The sequence below is a fragment of the Protobothrops mucrosquamatus genome, unplaced genomic scaffold (assembly GCF_001527695.2).
Source record: "Protobothrops mucrosquamatus isolate PMUCROS unplaced genomic scaffold, P.Mucros_1.0 scaffold4175, whole genome shotgun sequence".
Classification (NCBI taxonomy): domain Eukaryota; kingdom Metazoa; phylum Chordata; class Lepidosauria; order Squamata; family Viperidae; genus Protobothrops; species Protobothrops mucrosquamatus.
Genome location: NW_015390100.1, coordinates 36,390 through 59,014, shown reverse-complemented (window position 1 = coordinate 59,014; position 22,625 = coordinate 36,390). Strand labels below are relative to the sequence as shown.

Below are 22,625 nucleotides of genomic sequence, written 5' to 3'. Positions count from 1 at the left end.
TGGGGGAATTGGCAAATTAAGAAGGAAAGTCTTACAGCATCCGTTTTGCCTTTTAAAGCTTTCTCCAAAATAGGGACATTGGCTGGATTCTAAGATAATCATAGTTTCAAAGGATGCAAGGGATAATTTAAACCTCTGCATTGGCCTCAACCCCCCTCCCATCAGCCAATTCCCCCCCCCAAAAAAATCCTTAAATATTGGTTCTGCCAATGTTGCAAAATTCTGTCCACCTTCCCAGCAGTGACCACTGGTGACAACATCTGCAAGGTCTTTGCCATTTTGTACGTGAATGTACCGATCCATATGCAAAAGCAGCAAGGTTTGGATTGTGATACTACATCTGCCATCATGCAGTTTTTGACTCACGCCTCCTCCACCAATGCTGCTGCTTCATCCTTGCTTTCCATGGTAGCTAATCCAAAAAGCCAACAATCAAAATGGCAAGACAGCAGCGCCTCATTCTTATTTCAACCAGGTCCAGCTAAAAAGGCAGCTTTGCCCAATGGACAAAGTGAAATGAGCATCTCACATAAAGTAGGCGTGGGTCTGATCCCATCTTTGTCTAATTAGAGTGGTTGTAAAACTTTCTTAATACGTTTTCCATTCAGAAGGCAATTATTGAGATCAGTTCCAGTAAGCAGCTTTTCATGACATTCCAGTTACACAAGAGGGAAGAGAGCTTGACCTACTTTGGACACCACAAAACATATTTGTAGAAACTATGCTCACAACTCCCATGTGTGAGCCTTTCTCAATCTCTCGTCTGCTGAGGACTGTAGGGCGAAGGAAGAAACTGCTCAAAACAAGAACTAAATACCTATTTCAGAAGTGGACAACTCTGCTGTCCAATATTGCATTTATGACTGAGATGGGGCGTAGGAGCAAAAAGAGAGTGGGTCTATATCATGTAAGAGTGAGGTGGATGGGGGTGTGGTTATAGCAATATCGCCTATTTTAGAGCTTGTATAGTAGCAGTTTTCATGTATCCTGTATCAAACTGCAGGAGACTTGGCCTTCACATTTAACCATCATGGCCAGGAAGCTCCGAGAATCATAAACAGAAATCAGGTGTCTGCAACTGTAGGTTGCCCATCCTGGGTTAGAAAGATGCCTAAAATTGAAGTGTGGAAGTGAAATACTGCCCAATTCCCTAGAAGGCAGCATTTGTTAGAAAGGCATCATTGGCTGGAGTTTCTGCATGCTATATCTGGGTATCCTGCCATGGATCCAACAGTAACCCATTTAAGAACTGCATGTTGAAGTCGGCTCCAGGAGAATTTGAGTTAATGCAACAAAGAAATACTTGCAAACTAAGCAGTGGATGAAACCAAACCCCAAAGGGACAATGAACAAAATATCTGGAAATAAGGAGCTCTGTGCCACGCACAGCTCCTTCTCTCCTACTATGACTGAGCAAATTACATTATGCAAGTTGTCTAAGAACATGAAATTCTGGATGTTGATTTGGTAAGGCTGAATTCAGCTGAGCATTTTGGCATTTTTATGGGCAGAACTGAGTTGAGGCAGATCCTTCAAAGTCCTTCACACAAACAACCAGAACCCACTAGAGCTGTGCAGACTGTCTGCTTCGTAATCTAAACGTCTGCTTTCCCCTCCCGATGATGGGAACTTGCCAAGGGCCACAGGAGGAGAGAGCAGTTGCTAACTCTGCCAAGGAAACAGAGTCTATAATATTATCCAGTACCCAGGAGGGGATCAGGAAGGCAAAACTCTGTATTTTACCAGAGATCCTTGTGTTCTCCTCCACATAGTTTTAGCTTACAAACTCACTTCTGAACAGGATACAGTAAAAAGACAAATAGAAAAACTGAAGACAAATAAGGAATTGGCTGCTAAATACAGCCTCCAGATATTCTTTATTTCATATTAGTTTGAAAACTGATTCTGTTCAAAATGTTCCTGTCAAGGCTTGTTATAGCAAAGATGCAGAATCTCAGGCTGGAGGAGGTCTGAAATTGGCACCACGTTGTAAACAATGTAGGGCTGACATCCAAGAAGTAACTTAAATCGTTCTTACTTGAATGCAAGTCTTGAAAATAGTGCAATATAGAATATAAACCATGTTATAGTGTCCAGAGTATAATCATAGCCTTCATTGAACAGAAATCATGTGATAAAAATTTACTATAGTTTACTAAAGAGAACATCTAAATCAGTTTCATATAAGTGAAAAATACCATGCTCCAATCCTATCAAAATGTAATCAGTACTGGACGCCTGAGGACAGCCCATCTTGTCTTCCAAATGTGTTGAAACTATAATTCCCAGAATTCCTAACAAGCCTGGAAACGTAGACCCAGTTTATGCAGGAGGGCTGGGTTTGTTCACACCTGTAGTTCTGCTCCCATTGCCTCAAAAGGAATTTGTTTTGTATCTTGTCCCATTAGTGAAATAAACTCCAGGCAAACCTATGACTTATTTTTTTCTCTTCAGTGCCAGAGTTTTTGCCAAATCTCTTTTGTTTAAACAACTCCTTTCCAAGAAAAGCAGTTGCTACCCAGTTTCCTGCATTATGATGAGATTAACATGAGTATCTCAAGATTTCAGACTCTGGGTCTTTCAGAACAAAAAAATCCTATTATATCAGTAATGAACACAATAATCTAACCATGTCCAGATTTTCCTTCCCTCTCTGAGAAGGCCCATAATTCTCATTTCATCATTGGAAATTGATAGAAGGAGTTGACTTCTACTTGCCTGGGATTGGAGAGACATCTGAGCAAAGGCAACAGAAGCTCATCCACCTGAGGAAATGGTGGGGCCAAACTCATTTGAAAGAAGTAAAAGAGATTGCAAAAGTGAAGAATTGGGCTAGCTGCAACAGAAGTACAAAACAGAGGGCTGAAGAAGTGGTGGTACAAGTTGCTCTTAAACAAGGGACAGGAATGAATGAATGAATGAATGAATGAATGAATGAATGAATGAATGAATGAATGAATGAATGATCAACCCCTTAATTTGGGGGGATGAAAGTATGGCTCAATCATTCTCTGTAAAAGAAAAGATCAGGTAGTAAGGAAGTAGTGCCCTCTCTTTAACCTCTAGACTATGAAAAAGCCTCTGATTCCTTTGTCCATCTTTCTTGACCTTGGAAATGAATGGAGAAATTTGCTGGACATTAGGGCAAAGGGTTTCTCTGTCTCAGTGGGGATATGTCCTTCAAACACTTCAGATGACTTTGACAAGAACAACCCGACTAAGCCCACACAAAAACACATAGCCACTGCATATTTGCCTTAAAACAGTCACATAACATAGATTGAGAAAATATTTCCAGGATCTTTATGGTCCAATGACATAAGGAACCATATGAACAAAGAAAGTACATGTTGATCTTACCACCAGCACAGTAGAACTTCAGAAATGTTAAAGTGACTGTTACTTTTTCAAAAAGAGAAGGACCAACACAAACAGCAAAAGAATCAACATCAATGCTAGAGAAGACAGTCCAGGAAGGAAGATAGATGGCACGGTTTTAGCTACGGATGAGGGCCAAAAATTCTTCACGAGTCTTTGGGTCTTCTCTGAATACTCCAAGCATGGTGCTGGTTACAGTCTTACTGTTCATTTTCTGAACCCCTCGCATCACCATACACATGTGCCTGCAGGAAGGAAAGACAGGGGGGAAAAATCCAATAGAAATATTTTTGCTGAAAGAAAATAGCCTGTCTCTTTCTGCTGCAAAAAACAGCAGGAGTAGGATGGAAACGCTTAGCTGTACAATTGAAATCCAATCTGATCTTAATTTTAGTATAATGGCTTGCCAATCTTTTTTTTTAAAAAAAATCAAGCCCCCCATATTTTCACTCTCATGCACTCTTTTGCTGATGACTGAACCATGGCATTAATTGAGGTGAGGAAACTATATACTGATAGATGATATAGATGATAGATGATAGATAGATAGATAGATAGATAGATAGATAGATAGATAGATAGATAGATAGATAGATAGATAGATCGATGATTGATAGAGACAGAGAGAGAGATAAGTATATATAGAGAGAATTATATGTAGTCCTCAACTTAAGCCAACAATTGAGCCCAAAATTTCAGTTGCTAAGCAAGACAATTGAGTTGTGCCCCGTTTTACAACCTTTCTTGTCACAGTTGTTTAGTGAATCATTGCAGTTGTTAAATTAGTAACATGCTTGTTAAGTGAATCTGCCTTCCCCATTGACTATGTTTGTCAGAAGGTCACAAAAGGTGATCACATGACTCTGGAACACTGCAACTATCATAAATACATGCCAGTTGACAAGCATCCAAATTTTGATCACATGACTGTGGTGAAATTGCAACAGATGTGTGAAAAGCAGTTACTTTTTCATGTCGTTGTAACTTAGACCCGTCACTAAACAAATGGTTGTAAGTCAAGAACTATCTGTAAAGAAATTGAACAGCGAATGCGCTCTCTCTCTCTCTCTCTCTCTCTCTCTCTCTTTCTCCCTCCCTCCCTCCCTCCCCCTCCCCCCACCACTTGAATTCCTTCATTCTTTCGACACATCACAAAATTTCCATCAACTTACGTTGCCTCAATCACCACCCCAACTCCAGCAGGCTGCAAGGCTTCTGTGATGGCAACAGCAATTTGTTTTGTAAGGCGCTCCTGAACTGCAATGAAAAGGAGAAGAAGAAAAATGAATATGCTGTTCAGGAGAGAGTTTCTTAAAGCCACAGCTCATTAAAAATTGTAAGTTTTAATCATATTTTCACGGCCCACAAAGTCTACTGATGAAGAAAGTGCTGGAAGTCTCCTTAATGGAAGGAAATCCATCAGAGTCCAGATAGGAAGCAAGTCTTTTCCACCGGCTCCTTGGAAAAGCAGGTGCTGACTTCTGCCTATGCGAAACCACAGCCCAGTCCTTGACTTACAACTGCAACCGGGACAGGCTTTAAAGTCGTACGTGACGGTAGTAAGTTGAGGCACCTACACACAAGACTCAATTTTATGCTGCAGTCATTAAGCGCTTCACTGTGGTTGTTAAGTGAATCCATTGCTGTAAGTGCAAACCCATTCCTCCAAGTAGGCATTAGAGTTGTCGGCGTGTGACCATGGCACACTGCAGCCAGTTATAAAGGTGAGCCAAGCACCTGCAATGTGGTCACATGATTGGGTGGATGGTGGTGGCACATCTTACAACAGCCAGAAGTGCTTTACGGGCCATAAAGCATCCATTCCACGTCTGTCGTAATGCCAAACAGTTGTTAAGGGATCGGTCGTAAGCTAAGGACTACCTACATCTGGAGACAGGGGGCCCTGCAATGCTAAGCAGAAGAAGATACTGGACCTGGAGGATGCAGAGCCACCTTGTGGTGAGAGGTGGGGCAGCAGGCTTCTGTTCAGGTCTCCCCATCAGAGTTTACTCTGCTTGTATAATTATGGATTATGAAATGCAGAGGAACATATTTATTGGCTGGCCATATTATCAAGTCAAAATATATATTTCTGTAGATAATGTATATTTACAAATCCTTCCAAACAGAAAGTAGGGTAGGCTAAATGCTTCTCACTGATGAACATGCTGATAATCTATCATGGTTCTTATTCTCTTTGTTATTGTTTGCTGTCCAAAGTAACTTCTTGAAATAGATGGCTGAATGAATGAATGAACGAACGAACGAACGAACAAATGAACGAACGAACGAACGAACAAATGAACTCCATGACTACGGAACTTCCTGTGTAATGAGATATAATAAATTGTTCCACAGCACATTCATGCCTTCTATTTTTATTGCCACAGGTGATTAATAGTCTTTTGATATTGCATGACAAATTCTACTAGAATGGCAAAACATACATTTCACTGGGTGAAGCACCAAAGGTTGTTACTTGCCTTGTAATCGTCTACTATATATTTCCACAATCCTAGAAGAAAAAAATGCATTCAATTAAGATTACTCTGGAAACAATGATATGTCTAGGAAGGTACTTCCCAATCGTTTTCTTTTATTACCCAAACCCACATATAATAAAACCTTATTGAACTTTGAGGACCAGTTGTAAGTCCCTTCCTTCAAGCACTGTCGGAACTTCAAATGGATACTGTACGAATGGTTGCAACTAGAGGACTCTCTGAATTATAAAAACAATATCACTGAGGGATCTTTATGTCATTTCAAGAAATTACTATTGATAAGTTCATTTTTTTTGTCTTAATAGGAATAATTGGGAAGTATTTTGAATATATTTTAGCACACATGGCAATCTTTAAGTCAATTTATATGTCCCTGTTGTGATGGGTATGGATTTGTGTATCATTACCCAAAAGGAAAAGAAAAATACATTTACTCAATTTTGGGTAATTTATCCAGGTTAAGGAAGCCCTGGTCTTCGACAATATATTTTAATTCAGGGATGTAACCCTTCACTTTTCTAGCATCTTCTTTCATCACTGTATCACTTGCAGGGTTTAGCAACACAGGATGAGCCCCCTATTCTGCTCTATAACAGTATTCAATAGATGTTCTGGCCCTGTAGTTTTGAAATGTACTTCTTAAGATGGAAATCTCTACGAGGCCACTCCAATCACCAATTCAGCCTCTTTGATCTGCCAGAATCCAGCCTGCATTTGCCTGTTGGCAACCAGGCCTTTGCACAGAGAGATCCTGGGGTGATCCAAAAAACAGGAAGATATATAAGCAATCCTTTTCACGGTTAACTGCTTAAACAAATGGCATGGGCAGGATGCTGTTGTGCTAATTTTCACACTTTTTTGAAAATTTGCAAACTACACTATCGTTGTCATGAGAAATTTTAGCACAAGGGATCTAATAATAAAGTATTCCTGAGACAGAATGACAGAACTGGCCATGCAAGTCTCAACATGGGATGTGACGCTCCCAGACATAAGCTCTTCTAAGCCCTGATTCTTGTAATAGAAGAATTAAGGTCATGCTTCAGTCCGCCTGTGAAATACAGTAAATACAATTGGCTTTCTTGATCTGGCAGATTATGTTTGGCCAACAGCCATAGTAAGAAGTGCTCCTTAGTGGGTTGGCCAAGTTTACTTCTGGAGCAATCTCTTCTAGCTTACTTGCCAATCTAGCAAAACAAGGCTTTCAAAAAAGCAGTTCTTAACAACTGGGTTTGGAGAGAAAACTGCTTTGCTCTAGATTTCTACCAACTAGTTGCCACCAGGCTTCAGTTGCTTGGTGGTAGAAATTTCTCAGAATAATGCTGTCCTATTTTCTACAGCCCTTTAGATGTTAGGAAGATACCCATTACGGATATCATGGCTCCCTACAGTCTTCCCTTCTCTGTGCTAAATATACCCAATGCTTCCAAACATTCCCATAAGTTTTTCTTACCATAGTTGCTGCCCTCTGGATACATTCCAGTTTATCAATATCCTTTCTAAAATACAGCATCCAGAACTGAATACAATATTCTAGAAGCAGACTTACTAATACTGAATAGATAAAAATAATAACTTCTCTTCATCTTGATATTATATTTGTTGATGTAGCCTAGTGTTGCTTCTGCTTCTTTTGCAGCTGGGTCACACTATTAGCTTGTGTAATGCTTATGAAGTGTGAAGTTACTCAGATGCCTTTCACATGTAACTGAATAAAATCTCCACCAACCTATTTTATGCCCCGGATTAATTAAGCGCTTCGCGTTTGTCCCTATTGAAATACTTCGGGACCTCAATACCTATGTACACTTCTTTGCACACAGTGTCACTCTCTGGTCTGTTCCTATTCTATAACTTATACTCTTCAATTCTTGTATTTCATTCTTGAGTTTCATCACACCAAGAAAAAGCACATTCTTGCAAAAAGCTACTGATGTATAAAGATTAATAACATTTAATGAAATACCAAAAGCGACAAAATCTGGATGGCCATCTGTCAAACTTTATACAAGATGGTCCTCAATTTCAAGGGTGCGCTGTCCAAATTATCTTGAGAAAAGTTAACAAAATTGCTTATCAATAGGTCGCAATCCCTAGACTGCAGCTGAGCACAAGGTGCAAGATTATTTCAACATGTTTTTCTCAGTTTGGTAAGACATATTGCTAATAAAATCAAAGCAATAGTTTCTAAATGCAAATTGAATGCAAATCTTATCTTCTCAGTTTAGAGATAAAGTTTCTACTTTTTTGGCAACAGAATAAGTACAAACCTTCTTTCTATGCAAGGGTCTAGCCTCCTCCACTGATATAACATAAGAAGCAGCTCCTCACAGAAATTCAACATCCTTTACCATTTAACTTCAGCAATGTATTGATTTGTAAGGCAGGGAAAGAAAATGATGCTTGCCATGATTCACAGACAGAAAGAAAATCATCAGATGTGAATGACAAATCAAGATTAAAGTCCTTGCTCTGCTGCTACAATTTAGAGATAATTGGGGGGCCACCCTAGCAATACTAATCCACTGATTTGTCCTGCCAATGCCATCAAAAACAAAAGGCTGATAACAGGTTTCAAATAAATCTACCCCCCCATGAAAAACAAATTAAGATGGATGAGGCACCATATAATGTTTTCAACATTTACTAACACAGGCAGATAAAAGATGCCAATTATTACACAAGCAGCCCTTGTGTAAGTCAATAGATGTGAGGTAAGCGAATCACAAATGTCAGAGTGCCGGAAGGTTTCCATTGATGTAAGAAGCAACAGACCTTCAACAGATCACATGATCAAAATTCAAGTGCTTCGCAACAGGCATGTGTTTACAATGGTTGCAACATTCTGGGGTCATTTGATCACCACTTCCAACCTTGCCAAGGGTTACCAGCAAGCAAAGTCAGTAAGGGTAGTCCCAAAGGTGCTTTTTTCACGAGGCAACTGGATTTTCTTGTTTTTCTTTGGCAACGTTTCGCTTCTCATCCAAGAAGCTTCTTCAGCTCTGATTGGATGGTGGGGAATGGCAGGATTTATACTCCTTGCAGACAGCTGGTTATTTGCATTCTTTTAGCAAGTCGTTGAAGCCGCTGGAGGCTTATCTGTTTCATCAGGATCACCTGAGTAGTGCACTGTACTGTATATACCACGCTGCTCAGTTTGTGTCTGGTTGTTTTATCCTTGGGGTGGACAAGCTGGATTATGGATCAATAAGGATAGCTGGATTTGTTTAACAACTGTATGGTTTGCTTAACAATAGTGCAACTCACTTAAAACCTTATTGCTTAATGATGGATGTTTCATTCTCAATTATCATAAGTCAAGGACTACCTAAAGGCAGCCTGGTTGGATCAGCCAATACAGTCCAAGATCATCTTAACAATATGGTGATAACTGTGCATTGTAGCTCATTCTTTCTATTATATATATATATATATATAACCATAGTGTGATCTAGGAACCCTTATTGCTACCGTTCTACCAAGGACAGATACAGATAGCTAATACAAACGCCAAGATGGACAATGACTGCAGTCTTCCAACAACTCCAGTAGCCTTTTCACCAACTCTGCCCACATTACAAAAAGTAAAAAACAAAACAGGATTAAGGCTCAAGAAGAAGAAGATTCTGTTAACCGAAGTCCATGTGTATAGCTCACTAGCTTGTTTGGGTTACTGTGTTTTTTTTTCTCAATACAATAAACTCCTTTAATGGTTCATTACTTCCTAATGTTCATCAAATCCAAAATTGTATGATTTGCATTGATTTACCATTTGTAAAAGGGCATCGTAGCATCGTTCAAGTCAAACTGATGTCATTTTTATAACACAATCACTACTTTAAGCATAAAATATTAAATAATTGAATGCATATCTAAGAACTTCATCTTGTTCATAATATAAAAGGGATATCCAGCTGGACATTTTGTCTGTTGTGTTTATTGTAGACTTTTTTTAAGCTACAGAAAAATAACAACAACAATCAGGAAGTGGTAGGTAGATTAATAAATGAACTGCCTGACCTTGCAGGTGGGGATCAAGCATGTCTATGGAATTTAATTGTCAATGAGTTGACAATTAAACTAATTAAACTAACCAGAGTTAGTTCCCTGAGCTAACGCAGATGCAGCCAAAATCACCAGCTGTCACCCCAATTTGTAGTAGTCAATTTCATATATTTATTTATATTACTGTTTTGCTTCCTCCAAATATGCTGTCAGTCAATTCTGCCAACCAACCCAACAATTCTTCCATATCTTCCAGTCTTTGGGGAGATATGGCTTTTTGAAATTGTCTATTTAATTTATGGGCAGAAAAATTCTCAAGAAATAGGACTTCATCTCAGCAGTTCTACTGAAAACAACCAGAAAAGGAATTCCTCATAATCCACACAGTAAGTTGAGAGGCAGTAAGCAACTGAGGAGAGGATTGTTTCATGTAAAATGGGACATTCACACATATTGCTTGGCTACCTCATCATTCTGTAAGTCTAAGAACAGCATTTTTTCTAATAATTTGTCCAAAATCCTCTTTGTTTGGAAAGAAGTTCCAGAGCTGATTCCAAAAACAACTGATAGAAAAAATGAGGAGAATTTCTTTTCCTGATAACATGTTTCTCCATATATCCCTTTTCTCCATATGCAATTTGCACATGCCTCTAACATGTTTTACAAATTTTTACAAGTTCACAAATTTGTAAACTGCTCAGAGTGACTGGGAGTCAGGCAGCATATAAATTTAATAAGCACTATTAATTATTATGATTGCTGCTGTCATTGTTGTACAACTGCACTTTAATTTGCTGGAAGCTTTAAAATCACCAAAGAATGTCATACTCCTTCAGAGGGGGGGGGGTACTCTAGTTCCTTTCTCATGATTTTGTGAGCTCTACAATTTCACTCTGAGGATGCGACAACCCTGAATAAAAATGAAATTGGTGGCATGCAATTTGATAGAGAAATAAATCAATAAAAATAAACTTGCATCAGTCCTATAAAGGCTTGGTAGAATGTGCTGCTCATTTCCTCCTAATATGATCTTTGCTCTTTTCATTACCATTTCCTCAATCAAAAAACAAGATGTGGGGGAGAGGAAGCTATCCAGGTTTAGCAGATTGGTTCCTACTAAGAGCCATCTAGTTCCCTGTGTGCCCTCCTCCTTCTGCTACTCCGTGCAAGAGAAGAAAGCAAAGTTCAAGATGGAAATGCTGCTGAACTACATGAAGTGCAAATTTACATATATAAATCCAGTGCGCTTTCAGTCTGTTTCACAATTATCGCCCCAGAGATAAGAGTTCATGCAATATCCTAAACTCTTAACTCTGGGTTAATAAAATACCGTTCCTGTAATCACATATCATATTACCAGTATTGCCCAGATAAACCACACTATGGCTTGGCTTGCTAGTTTGGTTTATTCAGCATGTTGCGACAATGGTTATAATCCCAGGGTCACAAATTACCCAACCTCATTTTAACCTAACTTCTAGTGTCGTGCAAACCCACCCCTTTACATATAGTTTGTATGCATTCTCTCCTGCCAACTTTTACTTTAATCAAATAATAGACTGTTTAGCTTAAAGTAGGGGTGTCAAACTCGTAACGTCATGTGACGTGTCGCGACGTATCACAACTTTTTTTGCCATTGCTGGCAATGGTGTGGGCACAGTTTCACTATGATGCATCTGGCCCGTGGGCTGGCAGTTTGACACTTCTGGCTTAAAGCAACAGGAGGGGAATGATAAAACAGCCAGAAGGCCAGAGCTGGGAAAGGGGATATTTAACATTCTCTGAACAGGTGTTTCCTAACCAAATTTCCATACTATCCTCAAAGCCACTAGTTGCCCTGGACTGGAAAATGTACCTCCATATCTCAAAGGTGCATAAACACTTTTCTGTATGGGGCTGTGGGAAGTCAGCCCCCCCCCCACAGAGAAGGAAATATTAAAAGGGCAGAAAAATATATTTCCTCAAAGGATCTTAAAGAGGCAGAAAAGCATGCCCAGTTTTCTTAATAGCCCCAGGTCTCCCTCCCCCAAGCAGAAACTAGCTCTGTACAAATGCAGATGTAAACCATCCAGGAAGATTGGAAGCCCCAGCTAGAAGATTAAGAAGACAAAGACACCTACAATCTACATACCCCACCCAAAGTCTAAGACAGGACATAATAGGATTAACCCACATATGCCAAAGGGCACACCCAGACACAGGTCAAAATACATGACACAGGAAATACAAAGCCTCAAAACAGGAACAGGAAGCAACTCCAAACAAAAGGCTCCAGAGGGTATAAAAACCCACTCCCTACATGTGCTCAGCCCTTTTTTTCTCTCTTTTCTGCCAGAACCATCTTTCTGTCTGGATCTCCTCAATAAACTGCAACCTTCTTCCTAAAGCAGTCACCATGTTTATTCCCAGCTTGGACTGAACCACGATGAAGACTTTTCTTTCAACAGGGCCAAAAGAGGGACTTTAGCTAGCGGAAAGATTGCTGGGAAAAGTTAAGTGTTACCTCCCCTAGTTTCACTTCCTCAATCGCATCATCCCCAATTGTTTAAAATGAAAATAATTGTAGGCGTAACCTATATACAGACACTCAGTGATAGATTTACCTATACCGGCTTCTCACCTAGTTTCATTTTCAGTTATCTGAACTTTGCACAGTATCTACAGGTAGTCCTCGATTTACAATAGTTCACTCAGTGACATGCGAAGTTACAATGGCACTAAAAAAAAGTGACTTGCGACCCTTTTTTCATACTTACTGTTGTTGCAGCATCCCCATGGTTACATGATCAAAATTCGGATGCTTGTCAACTAACTCATATTTACGACGGCTGCAGTGTCCCGGGGTCAGGTGATCACCTTTTGTGACCTTCTGACAAGCAAAGTCAATAGGGAATCCAGATTCACTTAACAACCATGTTACTAACTTAACAACTGAAGTGATTCACTTAACAACTATGGCAAGAAAGGTTGTAAAATGAGGTAAAACTCATTTAACAAATGTCTCACTTAGGAACATAAATTTTGGGCTCAATGTTGGTCATAAGTTGAGGACTACCTATAGTTGCTTAGTGAAATGCCACTAAGCACTTGCTTCTTGCAGCATCTATGATGGCCAGAACTTGTTATTCAAGAGTAAAAAACTGTCACCCCCAAGGAATCCAACTGGAACATTAAATCTGGGTTCCAAATAGATGGGGATTATGAGGAAGTCACAATGAAACCTCTGTTTTTCTTATTAATGCAAAATGATTGTGTACAGGGATAGGGGAAAAATAAGATCGATTAGCCTCTTGTAGAATGGCCTTTCTATGCTGCAATCTGAGAAAGGAATCTGAGATTGTCCTTAAATCTGCCCCTTTTTCTTCTGCAGAAGAAGTCTGTATCTTATCAGAGGAGACGGGAGATGCACAACCAGCAAAATGAACCTGCAAAATCCCTTGCCAAGTTTCTTGCAATTGTAGCAAATGGGTTCCTATTCCCTCCTTGATCACCCACCTAGGTATACAATCTGCTCACTCTATAATGGTGGATTTGTATCTAAGGGTGGCTTTGTAGTTAAGGTGTTGGACTAGGAGCTAAGAGACCCAGTTGTAGTTCATTTCAGCCACAAAACCTCACTGTGTGACCTTGAACCAGCCACTTTCTCTCAACCCAACTATCATAGTTATGGGGAAAAAATAGGTCTTGTAGTTAAGGTCTTGTAGTTAACATTAGGGAAGTTAATTTTCCAATAAAATGGCATTTTTTCCTATTAAAATGTAGTTTTGCCTCCAAGCTATGTGATATTTATGAGACAGATAAATATTTCCAAAAAGAAAAAAAGAAATGCTTATGCTTGTATAGTTCTTGATCCCTGNTTTTTTTAATTAGAACTCTTCCTGCTTGTGTTAATCATGACATATTTAGCAAGAAGGTAAAAGAAGGCATGGTTAGTTTAGCTCCATTTTAGATATCTGGACCAATACAGCTGGACTGTGGGGTCTTTAGTGCTCTCTGAGCTTGGTGGTTTCCTTGCAGACGTTTCATTACCAAACTAAGTAAGCTGGAGCTGTTTACCCAGACCAAGTTAAAAATCAGATCTGGGATAGATGGGTTAAAGTTCTATCTCTACCATTTCCAAGGCTTTAAACAAGTTACTCTCTCAAGGATTTTCATACAGACTAGTAAGGCTCTGGTACCTCTAATGAACCTCAAATATCTGGTACCTCTGATATGAAATCATAGTCATTGGCCCAAAATCACACAGTTGATTTTTATGTGTAAGGCAGAAGCAGAACTCACAGCCACCAGTTTCTAGCCTGCAGCCTTTAACCACTGCATCAAACTGACTCTTTAATGATTATTACTCCGATCATTTTCATCTACTGGCATGGGCTATCTAGGCAGATACTGTATATATATATAGATCACCATTGGCTTGAAGACACATCAGTATTGTGTAGCATATTAAGGGCCATATTGCAAAATTAAATGGAACCAATACCCATTTTGGAAGGGAGTTTAAGAATGAAATTCTTCTTATGTACCTCTCCCCCTCCCCCGCCCACAGGGATTCTTCCTTAACTAGGTGCTAACCAAGGATTTTCTGCCTGGGGGACTATCCAAAGCTTCTCTATGTGGTGAAGGGATTCCTCTTCTCCAGGGTAAAACAGCAATGTATCCACTTGCACTTTATTATCAATCTTGGGAATCAAACACAAGAGTTGGGCTTTCCCATGTGTGGCCCTTAAAGGTATTGGCCCTCAATTCACAATTCTAATAGAGCTGAAATCTGAAACCCCCACAATTACAGCTCTTCACTTCCCCAGAACCCATTTTGATTTGGTTTTTTTAGCATCTCTATCAACTATCTTCAGCCACTGATGGTCCAAAACACCATCCCTCCTCACTCTCTTTTACATTATGACCCTTCAACCTCTCTTCTGGTGAGCTTACTGGAACGTAAAGAACAACTGCATTAACTTGCTCAACATTTTGCATATAGATGAATCTGGGAGTCATTTCCCTTATTTTATTTCTACCTCTATATCTCTATATCTTTATCTCCTTCAAGCCAGTCTAGACTCCCGGTGACTATATGAACAAACCATGCACTTTGGGGGGCAACATCATTGGAAGTGAGTTGCTGTCGCCATTATCTTTATCTTAGGGCTAAAACAAGTGACTGTCCCAAAGTCACCCAGCTGGCTTTGTGCCTAAGGCAGGATTAAAACTCACCACCTCCCGCTCTTCAGCCCAGTGCTTTTAACCATGCCATACTAGTTTAACTTTGGTTATCTGCAGTTAAATAACTCACACCACTTGTTTTTCTTACCTTGCAAGCTTGCTGAGCCCAAGGACTTGTTTGTTGGGAAGGTAACCTATATGCACCTAGGCAGAAGGAGAACAAGTCATTAAACAAAGCTCAGGACTCATTGACCTGGGAGATTCATGCATGTGCGCCCATGCCATGTCAGACATGACCCAGAAATTGACTTTTTAAAAATTGGTAAGTGAGTGAAGCAAACAGTCATGCAGTTGCATAAGTCTTAAAGTGTCAAGGATAAAGAGAAAACCAACATGCTTGTGAACTCACTTCCCTCTTTTTTCCTTTCTTTCCTGTAAAGAATAGAAGATGCAATCAGAAATCTTTCACAGTTTAGTATTTATTAAGCTTACTGAAAAAACCAAGAATGGCTACATAAGTCCTATAGATAGCAGTGAAAGTACGGAAAGATTTTCTAACATGAAATCAATTTGTTGAAAATCTGCTAAATCAAAAATAAGAGGGATACATTACTATACACTTCCTGTCACATGATTAAATGAGGCGCATCTGAGCTGGCAGCTCAGGAAAAATGCTTTCTTTAGTAGTTCACTATATTTATGGACGTATTAGCAAATCTGATAAAAACAGGATGCAAAAATGGGAAATGCAGAAGGCAAACAATCTCAAGAACAATAAATGAAGCAAAGAGATGGCTGAAGGCAGAAGTGGGTAGCTTCTGACCTTACAACCACCTGCAAACTTTGGTCTCTGTTTAGACTTCTAACAAGAACAATCTGTTCCATTGCTCAGCCACCCAAGGAAAAAAAAGATGTCTAAAATAAGAGAGAAAGAAGAGTATGCCAAAAAGAGGAAAATGGATGGCCTTATCCATTTCGGGCTGTGGCCCTAATACTTTTGCCCTATCTGCTATATGATGTGACCCTTTAATCCTGCAGCCCTGGATAACAAATGATGCTCACCGATGGCTTAGGGCCGGGGTGTCAAACTCGCAACGTCACATGACGTGTTGCAACATATCGCGACTTTTTTTTCATTGCCGGCAATGGGGTGGGCGCGGTTTCGCTATGATGCATCCGGCCTGCAGGCCGGCAGTTTGACACCCCTGGCTTAGAGGTGATTCTCTCCATCTGGCTACATGGCAAAGGATTTCAGAGATAACTCAGTTGCTCAAAGCACTGGTCATATATGAGCACAAGGATTTGTTGATTTCTACAGCCAGAATTAACTCTCCAGAGCAATTTTGGCTGGTTTTAAGTCATATTGCTCCAATTTTCTCATATCTAATGTCCTGCAAGTTTGAGAGACTAACCCCCATTCTCTATGCTTTTCATGGATAATAGGAATTATAGCCCAAATCTTAAGGCTAAAAAAGCTGAAGACATTTGGGTTTGGTATATGTTTTCCATTCTACCCAGTAAAAAATATAACAACTTTGAGCTATTTAGCACAAGAATAAAACTAGATTCCTGATTACGCTTATTGAATTTCTATGGCTTTTTTGCAGGACGGGTCTGGGAAAGATGATGTTGAAAGGGTTAATCTCAAACCATAATACACTTGTCTAATCCATGTTTCTTCGTGTCTAGGTCTGGACTCCCACAATTGCTAAGGAATTTGGGAATTGAAGCCCCAATTAAAGAGTTCCAGTATAAAATCACTGTCTAGCACTCCATAAAAGTCATTAGTTGGCTTAGGAAAAAAAGGACAAAGGTTTCTCTAATTAGCTGGTAAATATTAAAAATTAAACATCAACATATATATATATAGAAAAGCCATATCATGTATTTAGAATGTAGAGAAGTAGGGATGTTAAATTTCATCTAATGAGGGAGGGAAAGTGAAGAGAATGTGTTTCATAGTTCAGTTTTGGGGTCATTCAATTTAAAGAAATCTAGCCTATAAATTATGTATATTTCTTTTAAGTTGACTGCCAGTGAGACTGCCTTTGTGATCCTAAAAAAGAGAAATAAGATGCCTAGAAATCAAAATTACTTCAGTTGGCAGAGAAGGTTGGCACAGTCTGTGTTATAAAACATTCTTTGGAACAATACCAGGATTTTCTGGAAAAAACAGACTATGTGAAAAGACATGAACAATAAATTCTAAGTCTAGCACTGTAGGACTAGGACTTTAAGACCAATATCTCACTCAGCATAATAAGAGTATAGGGTTGCCAGGTGTCCACTATTTGAGTGGACAGTCCACTTTTTTCACATTATATTCACTATTTTTTTTCACAAAATAGTGGACATTTTTTTATTCAAAAGCTTTATGATGAAATGGTACGTAATCTAAAGCTGTACAGTCTACTTTTTTTAACTACTTAAACCCCCCCCCCCGCTTGTCCGCTATTTTTTGGAAGCAGACCTGGCAACCCTATAAGAGTAACATCGCAGAACTGACATATCCCACTGGAAAGTAAAGGAAATAAAACATTACCATCCAATAAGGGGAACACAGTAAGATAATTACTAATAAGTACCACTTTGGTGGGAAGATAACAGCATTTCATGACCATGGAAGTGTCTTCAGACAATGCTTCATTTAATACGTTCACAAATATTTCTTATTGTATTCATTTAAGAGACGGAAAAAGCCATTCACAGAATTTAATTTTCCCTACAGAGGAAAACTAGGAGATAACAGTATACACTAAAGATCTTACAGAAAATGAAATGCAACAGAGAAAGGACAACATCAATTCAAGTCAATGATGAATGTCTTGAGGTTTTAGACTATGTGGCCCTCAAAAGTCCCTTTGCATCTGGCCTTCAAAGTTTTCTAACTCTTAACTTTGGAGCTTGACTCCAGGTACCTAAATGGACACGTGGAATTCCCCAGTAATCTCCCTTCCAAATATTAACCAGTCCCAAGCCTGTTTAGCTTCTAAACTAAACTTTGCTGGAGGGAGTTATCCCTTGCTGAAATCCTTTCTGATTATAATTACAAAGAAGTGAAACATGGTTTCCTGGCATTTTTAAGGCTGGAAGTCCATCAAAACATAGTATACTTAGTATATAGTATACGTATATTTCAGTAAGGCATTTGACAAAGTAGACCACAATCTACTGCTTGGTAAGCTAGAAAAAGGTGGAATAGACAACATCACTACCAGATGGATTTGTAGCTGGCTGACAAACCGTACTCAAAGAGTAGTCCTCAATGGTACTACATCCACATGAGAGAAGTAAGCAGTGGGGTACCACAAGGCTCCGTCTTAGGCCCAGTACTCTTCAATATCTTCATAAATGACTTAGATGAGGGAATAGAAGGGGAACTCATCAAATTTGCAGATGACATTAAACTGGCAGGAATAGCCAACACCCCAGAAGACAAGCTCAGGATTCAAAAAGATCTTGACAAACTTGAACAATGGGCCCTATCCAACAAAATTAGTTTTAATGTGGAGAAAAGCAAAGTTTTACATTTAGGCAGGAAAAATCAAAGATATAAGTACATATTAGATGAGACCTGGCTCAAAAACAGTAACTGTGAGAGGGACCTTGGAGTCCTAGTGGACGATCACTTGACTATGAGCCAGCAGTGTGCAGCAGTGGCCCAAAAAGCTAATACAATCCTGGGTTATATAAACAGAGGCATAGAATCAAGATCATGTGAAGTATTAGTACTGCTTTATAAAACACTAGTGAGACTACACCTGGAATACTGCAACCAATTTTGGTCACCATACTATAAAAAAGTTGTTGAGAATTTGGAAAAAGTTCAGAGAAAAGCAACTAAGATGATCAAAGGCCTGGAGACTAAAATATATGAGGAACAGCTGCAGGACTTGGGTTTGGCTAGTCTAAAGAAAAGAAGAAATAGGGGTGACATGATAGCAGTATTTGAGGGGCTGCCACAAAGAAGAGGGGGTCAAATTATTCTCCAAAGCACCAGAGGGCAGGACAAGAAACAATGGTTGGAAACTGATCAAAATAACCTGGAATTAAGGAGAAACTTCCTAACAGTGAGGACAATTAACCAGTGGAAATCGTGGGCGCTCCATCACTGGAGGTTTTTAAGAAAAGACTGGATAGTCACTTGTCTGAGATGGTATAGGTTCTCCTGCTTGAGCGGGAGGCTGGATTAGAAGACCTCCAAGGTCCCTTCCAGCTCTATTCTATTCTATTCTATTCTATTCTATTCTATTCTATTCTATTCTATCCTATCCTATCCTATCCTATCCTATCCTATCCTATCCTATCCTATCCTATCCTATTGCTATAGAGGAAACTATAAAATAAGCCAAGCATAATTTTTAAAGCCAGTCTCCAAAACTCTCCTCCAAAAAGCTTGACCTATCACTGTTCCATCCAAGGTGGCCCTTGACCATTTAACAACTAGCTTCTCCTGGTTTGAAAGTAAATACTTTTTAATCAGTACTTTTAGTAACAAGTGGGGAAGGGACTCTGAGTCGATTCTATCACACAGTGTCAGCATTCAGAATTTTGCCTAGCTAGGCTACATGGATTTGAAAGGATTCCCCTTTGAAAGGAATGGAGAGGAGAAATGGAGAAAGTAAAGGTAAGTAGAAAAACTGTTCTTACTGTGCTGCAACAGGCCAAGGGCATTTTCAAATAGGTCTCTTGTGACCCAGAAGAAGTCAAAGTTTATGTCTGTGATGATCAAATTTAATACAGAGATCTCTGCCCGCAAGGCGTGCCACCAGGGGTATTATACAAAGGCTTTGAAATGAAATGTCAGAAACTATTAGGAGAGAAATCCAGACTAGTGCAAGGTGATCAGAACAAGAAGCAAACTGACAGGGCTCTTGCTAAAGAAAGGTGGACATTGTGCTTGGAGAGTTTGCTGTGGATGTCAGAAAGCCTTGACCTCAACATGTCCCACTCATTCACTAAATGCCTATAGAGTCCAACAAGCAACTTGGACTTTGATTTCAATCCACCCTTGTTTCTCATTTGTCAATTTCCTGAAGCTTCAGGTCTTTATAAACCTGAACCTGTAAACCTTTTTAAACCTGAATTAAATTAAAATGAACATATCAGTATATCCAAAATGCATAGAAGCAATACATTTATTTGTATTTTTTCTTTTCAGGAAATTTTAGGACAGCCCCTAGCATAGAATAACATAACATAAAACATGACATAACAATAACATGACATCATATGTAACGTAATATATAACATAACATAGCACATAACATAACATTATTCTGCACCAGATAAGATTCAGTTTGCGTGTTTGAAAGGACTCCCTTCTAATAATGTACTCAAATACAGACTGGACTCTGACATCAGTTACATTTTTCTTTCCCTCTTCCTTTTTTCTAGCCAGCTTCTCTGACGAAGATTAGTTGAAATTCTAAAGCTTGCATTCCACAAAATTTCCTGTATACATATATAAATACATGCTAATCTAATACTTTTAAAGGTAAACATTATGCAAATTGCAGAAAAAGATTAAGAAGTGGTAAGAAAAAGAAGCTAAAGCAAGAAGAAAAGAGGAAAGGAAATCTAATTTATATCAGCATCATTCACAATACCTCTAGCCTCACACATCTAGACTCACAAAACATCCTTGTTTCCATCACACTCCATACCCACATTCATATACAGGTAATCCTCATTCAATGACCACTCATTCAGCAACCGTTTGAAGTCATGCCAGTGCTGAACAAGGAGACTTGTAGTCGTGGCTGTTGCAACATCCCTGCGTTCACATGATTTAGGCGCTTGGCAACCGACTTGCAATTACGATGGTCGCAGTGTCCCACTGTCATGTGATCGTCATTTGTGACCTTCATTGCAGGCTTATGACAAGCAAAGTCATCAGGGAAGACAACAGAAGGTACAAATTGTGATCATGTCAACTCAGGACACTGTGACTGCATGGGATTCACCCAATAGCCGAATTTACCCAAAGCATAACTGCAGTTGTAAGTCAGTGCGGTCACATGACATTGCGTTTTACAACCTTGTCACTTAGTGTGGCATTACTATTGTTAAGCAAGGACTACCAGTCTTCCCCTTTGTTCTTTACATTTCTCACTTCGCTCTTATTCAGGTTTTCCTCAGTTCCATCCAACTATAGTCTTTTCTTTCCTCTTAGCAAATTCAGTTTTTTTTTCATATATCTGCTTTGTGATCAAATTCATTCAATATATTTTTGTATTTCTTACTACTTTTATATTTAATCCATGTTCATTCAGCACCCATTCATTTATGGCAGTATCTCTTCTTGTTTTCTTATACAAACACACCTCTTAACTAAGCCACACCCATGTTATTGAACTTACTTTTCAAGGATTGCTGACCAGTGTTGATGGTGGCTGATCACAAAGGATTTTTGCCTGCCCTGGACAGAGTTGCACTCCCCAGACACACAAATGGGGTGGGGGGTGGGGGGGTTGTCAACTCTACATTCCCTCTGAGTGCTCAGGTAAGTGTGGCGGTGAGGGGCATTTACCAGCTTTGCCCCTGTTTTGATAGGCCTTTATAATCCAAGCATTGGTTACCTCCTGAATAGATTACATTATTGTAATGCACTTTTGTGTGAAATATGCTTCTGAAGGATACTTGGAAGTTACAGTGGGGCCAGAAGGCAGTGCCATTGTAAGTATCAAGAGCAAACAACAACAGATGCATAAATTTTCCATGGAAATGCTGCAACTTATCTAATCAAGAGAAGAGAATATTTGTAGCTCAGATTTGAACTGTAGGGGCCTTGGTCCCCTCTGAGATTGGTTGTTTTCTTGCAGATGCTATATTACCATACTAGGCAATGTGTTAGTAGGAAGTGGGGGTTTGCTCTCATTTTATACAGTATACTAGAGCAGCCGCTAGTTAATATATAAAATAAGAGCAAATCACACTCACTACTAGCACTGACAATGTTACCTAATTTGGTAATGAAATGTCTGCAAAAAACAATCAAATTCAGAGAGCACCAAGGACCCCACTTATGTAATCAAATAAATAAATAAGGGACACAAATATATAAGGTCAGCATTTGCACAATGGCATCACTGAACACATTTCAGCATTTCAGCAGCAGCATCATGCCTTGCCCGGTGGCCTGGCTTCTATGTAGTGTCTCTCCCTGGAAGAAAATAAAATCACCCTGGCTCAGTTTCAAAATACTTCTTTTAACATTTCCAATATCACCAACTGGGAGTTATTCCCATCCACCAAGAGTGAGCTGGAATCATCTAAGTTGTATCCGATCCAGTGCCATGGAATTCTCTCCCCGTAGGTTAGTCTTTCACACTCTCTGATGTCTTTGAAATACAACCTGAAAATTTACTTTCATAAGCTGGTTTTTACTTGCTTAAGCCCATATTACATCATGTACTAAAAGCTGTTTTAATATTATGATGGAACATTTTATTGTAACATTTATTTTGCTACATGATTCATATGTTTGCTTATTTTAACTAAAAGTATTATAGGCAAATTAAAATTGTAAATGATTATGGGCTGGCTTTGCTACGAACATGCAAGCCAAAA

General features: G+C 39.2%; 1 protein-coding gene across 1 annotated transcript in view; it reads right to left on the bottom strand.

The window, feature by feature from the left end:
- Window positions 1-3,340: 3,340 nt before the first annotated feature.
- GCH1 (GTP cyclohydrolase 1) overlaps window positions 3,341-22,625 on the bottom strand; it is a 34,845-nt gene continuing 15,560 nt past the window's right edge. Inside the window, exons 3-6 of the mRNA XM_015828042.1 lie at window positions 15,202-15,257; window positions 5,862-5,893; window positions 4,551-4,635; window positions 3,341-3,623 (exon numbers count right to left, since the gene is read on the bottom strand). Of these exons, the coding sequence (XP_015683528.1) occupies window positions 3,497-3,623; window positions 4,551-4,635; window positions 5,862-5,893; window positions 15,202-15,257 (300 nt within the window). The 3' untranslated portion in view covers window positions 3,341-3,496. The remainder of the gene's footprint in view (window positions 3,624-4,550; window positions 4,636-5,861; window positions 5,894-15,201; window positions 15,258-22,625) is intronic.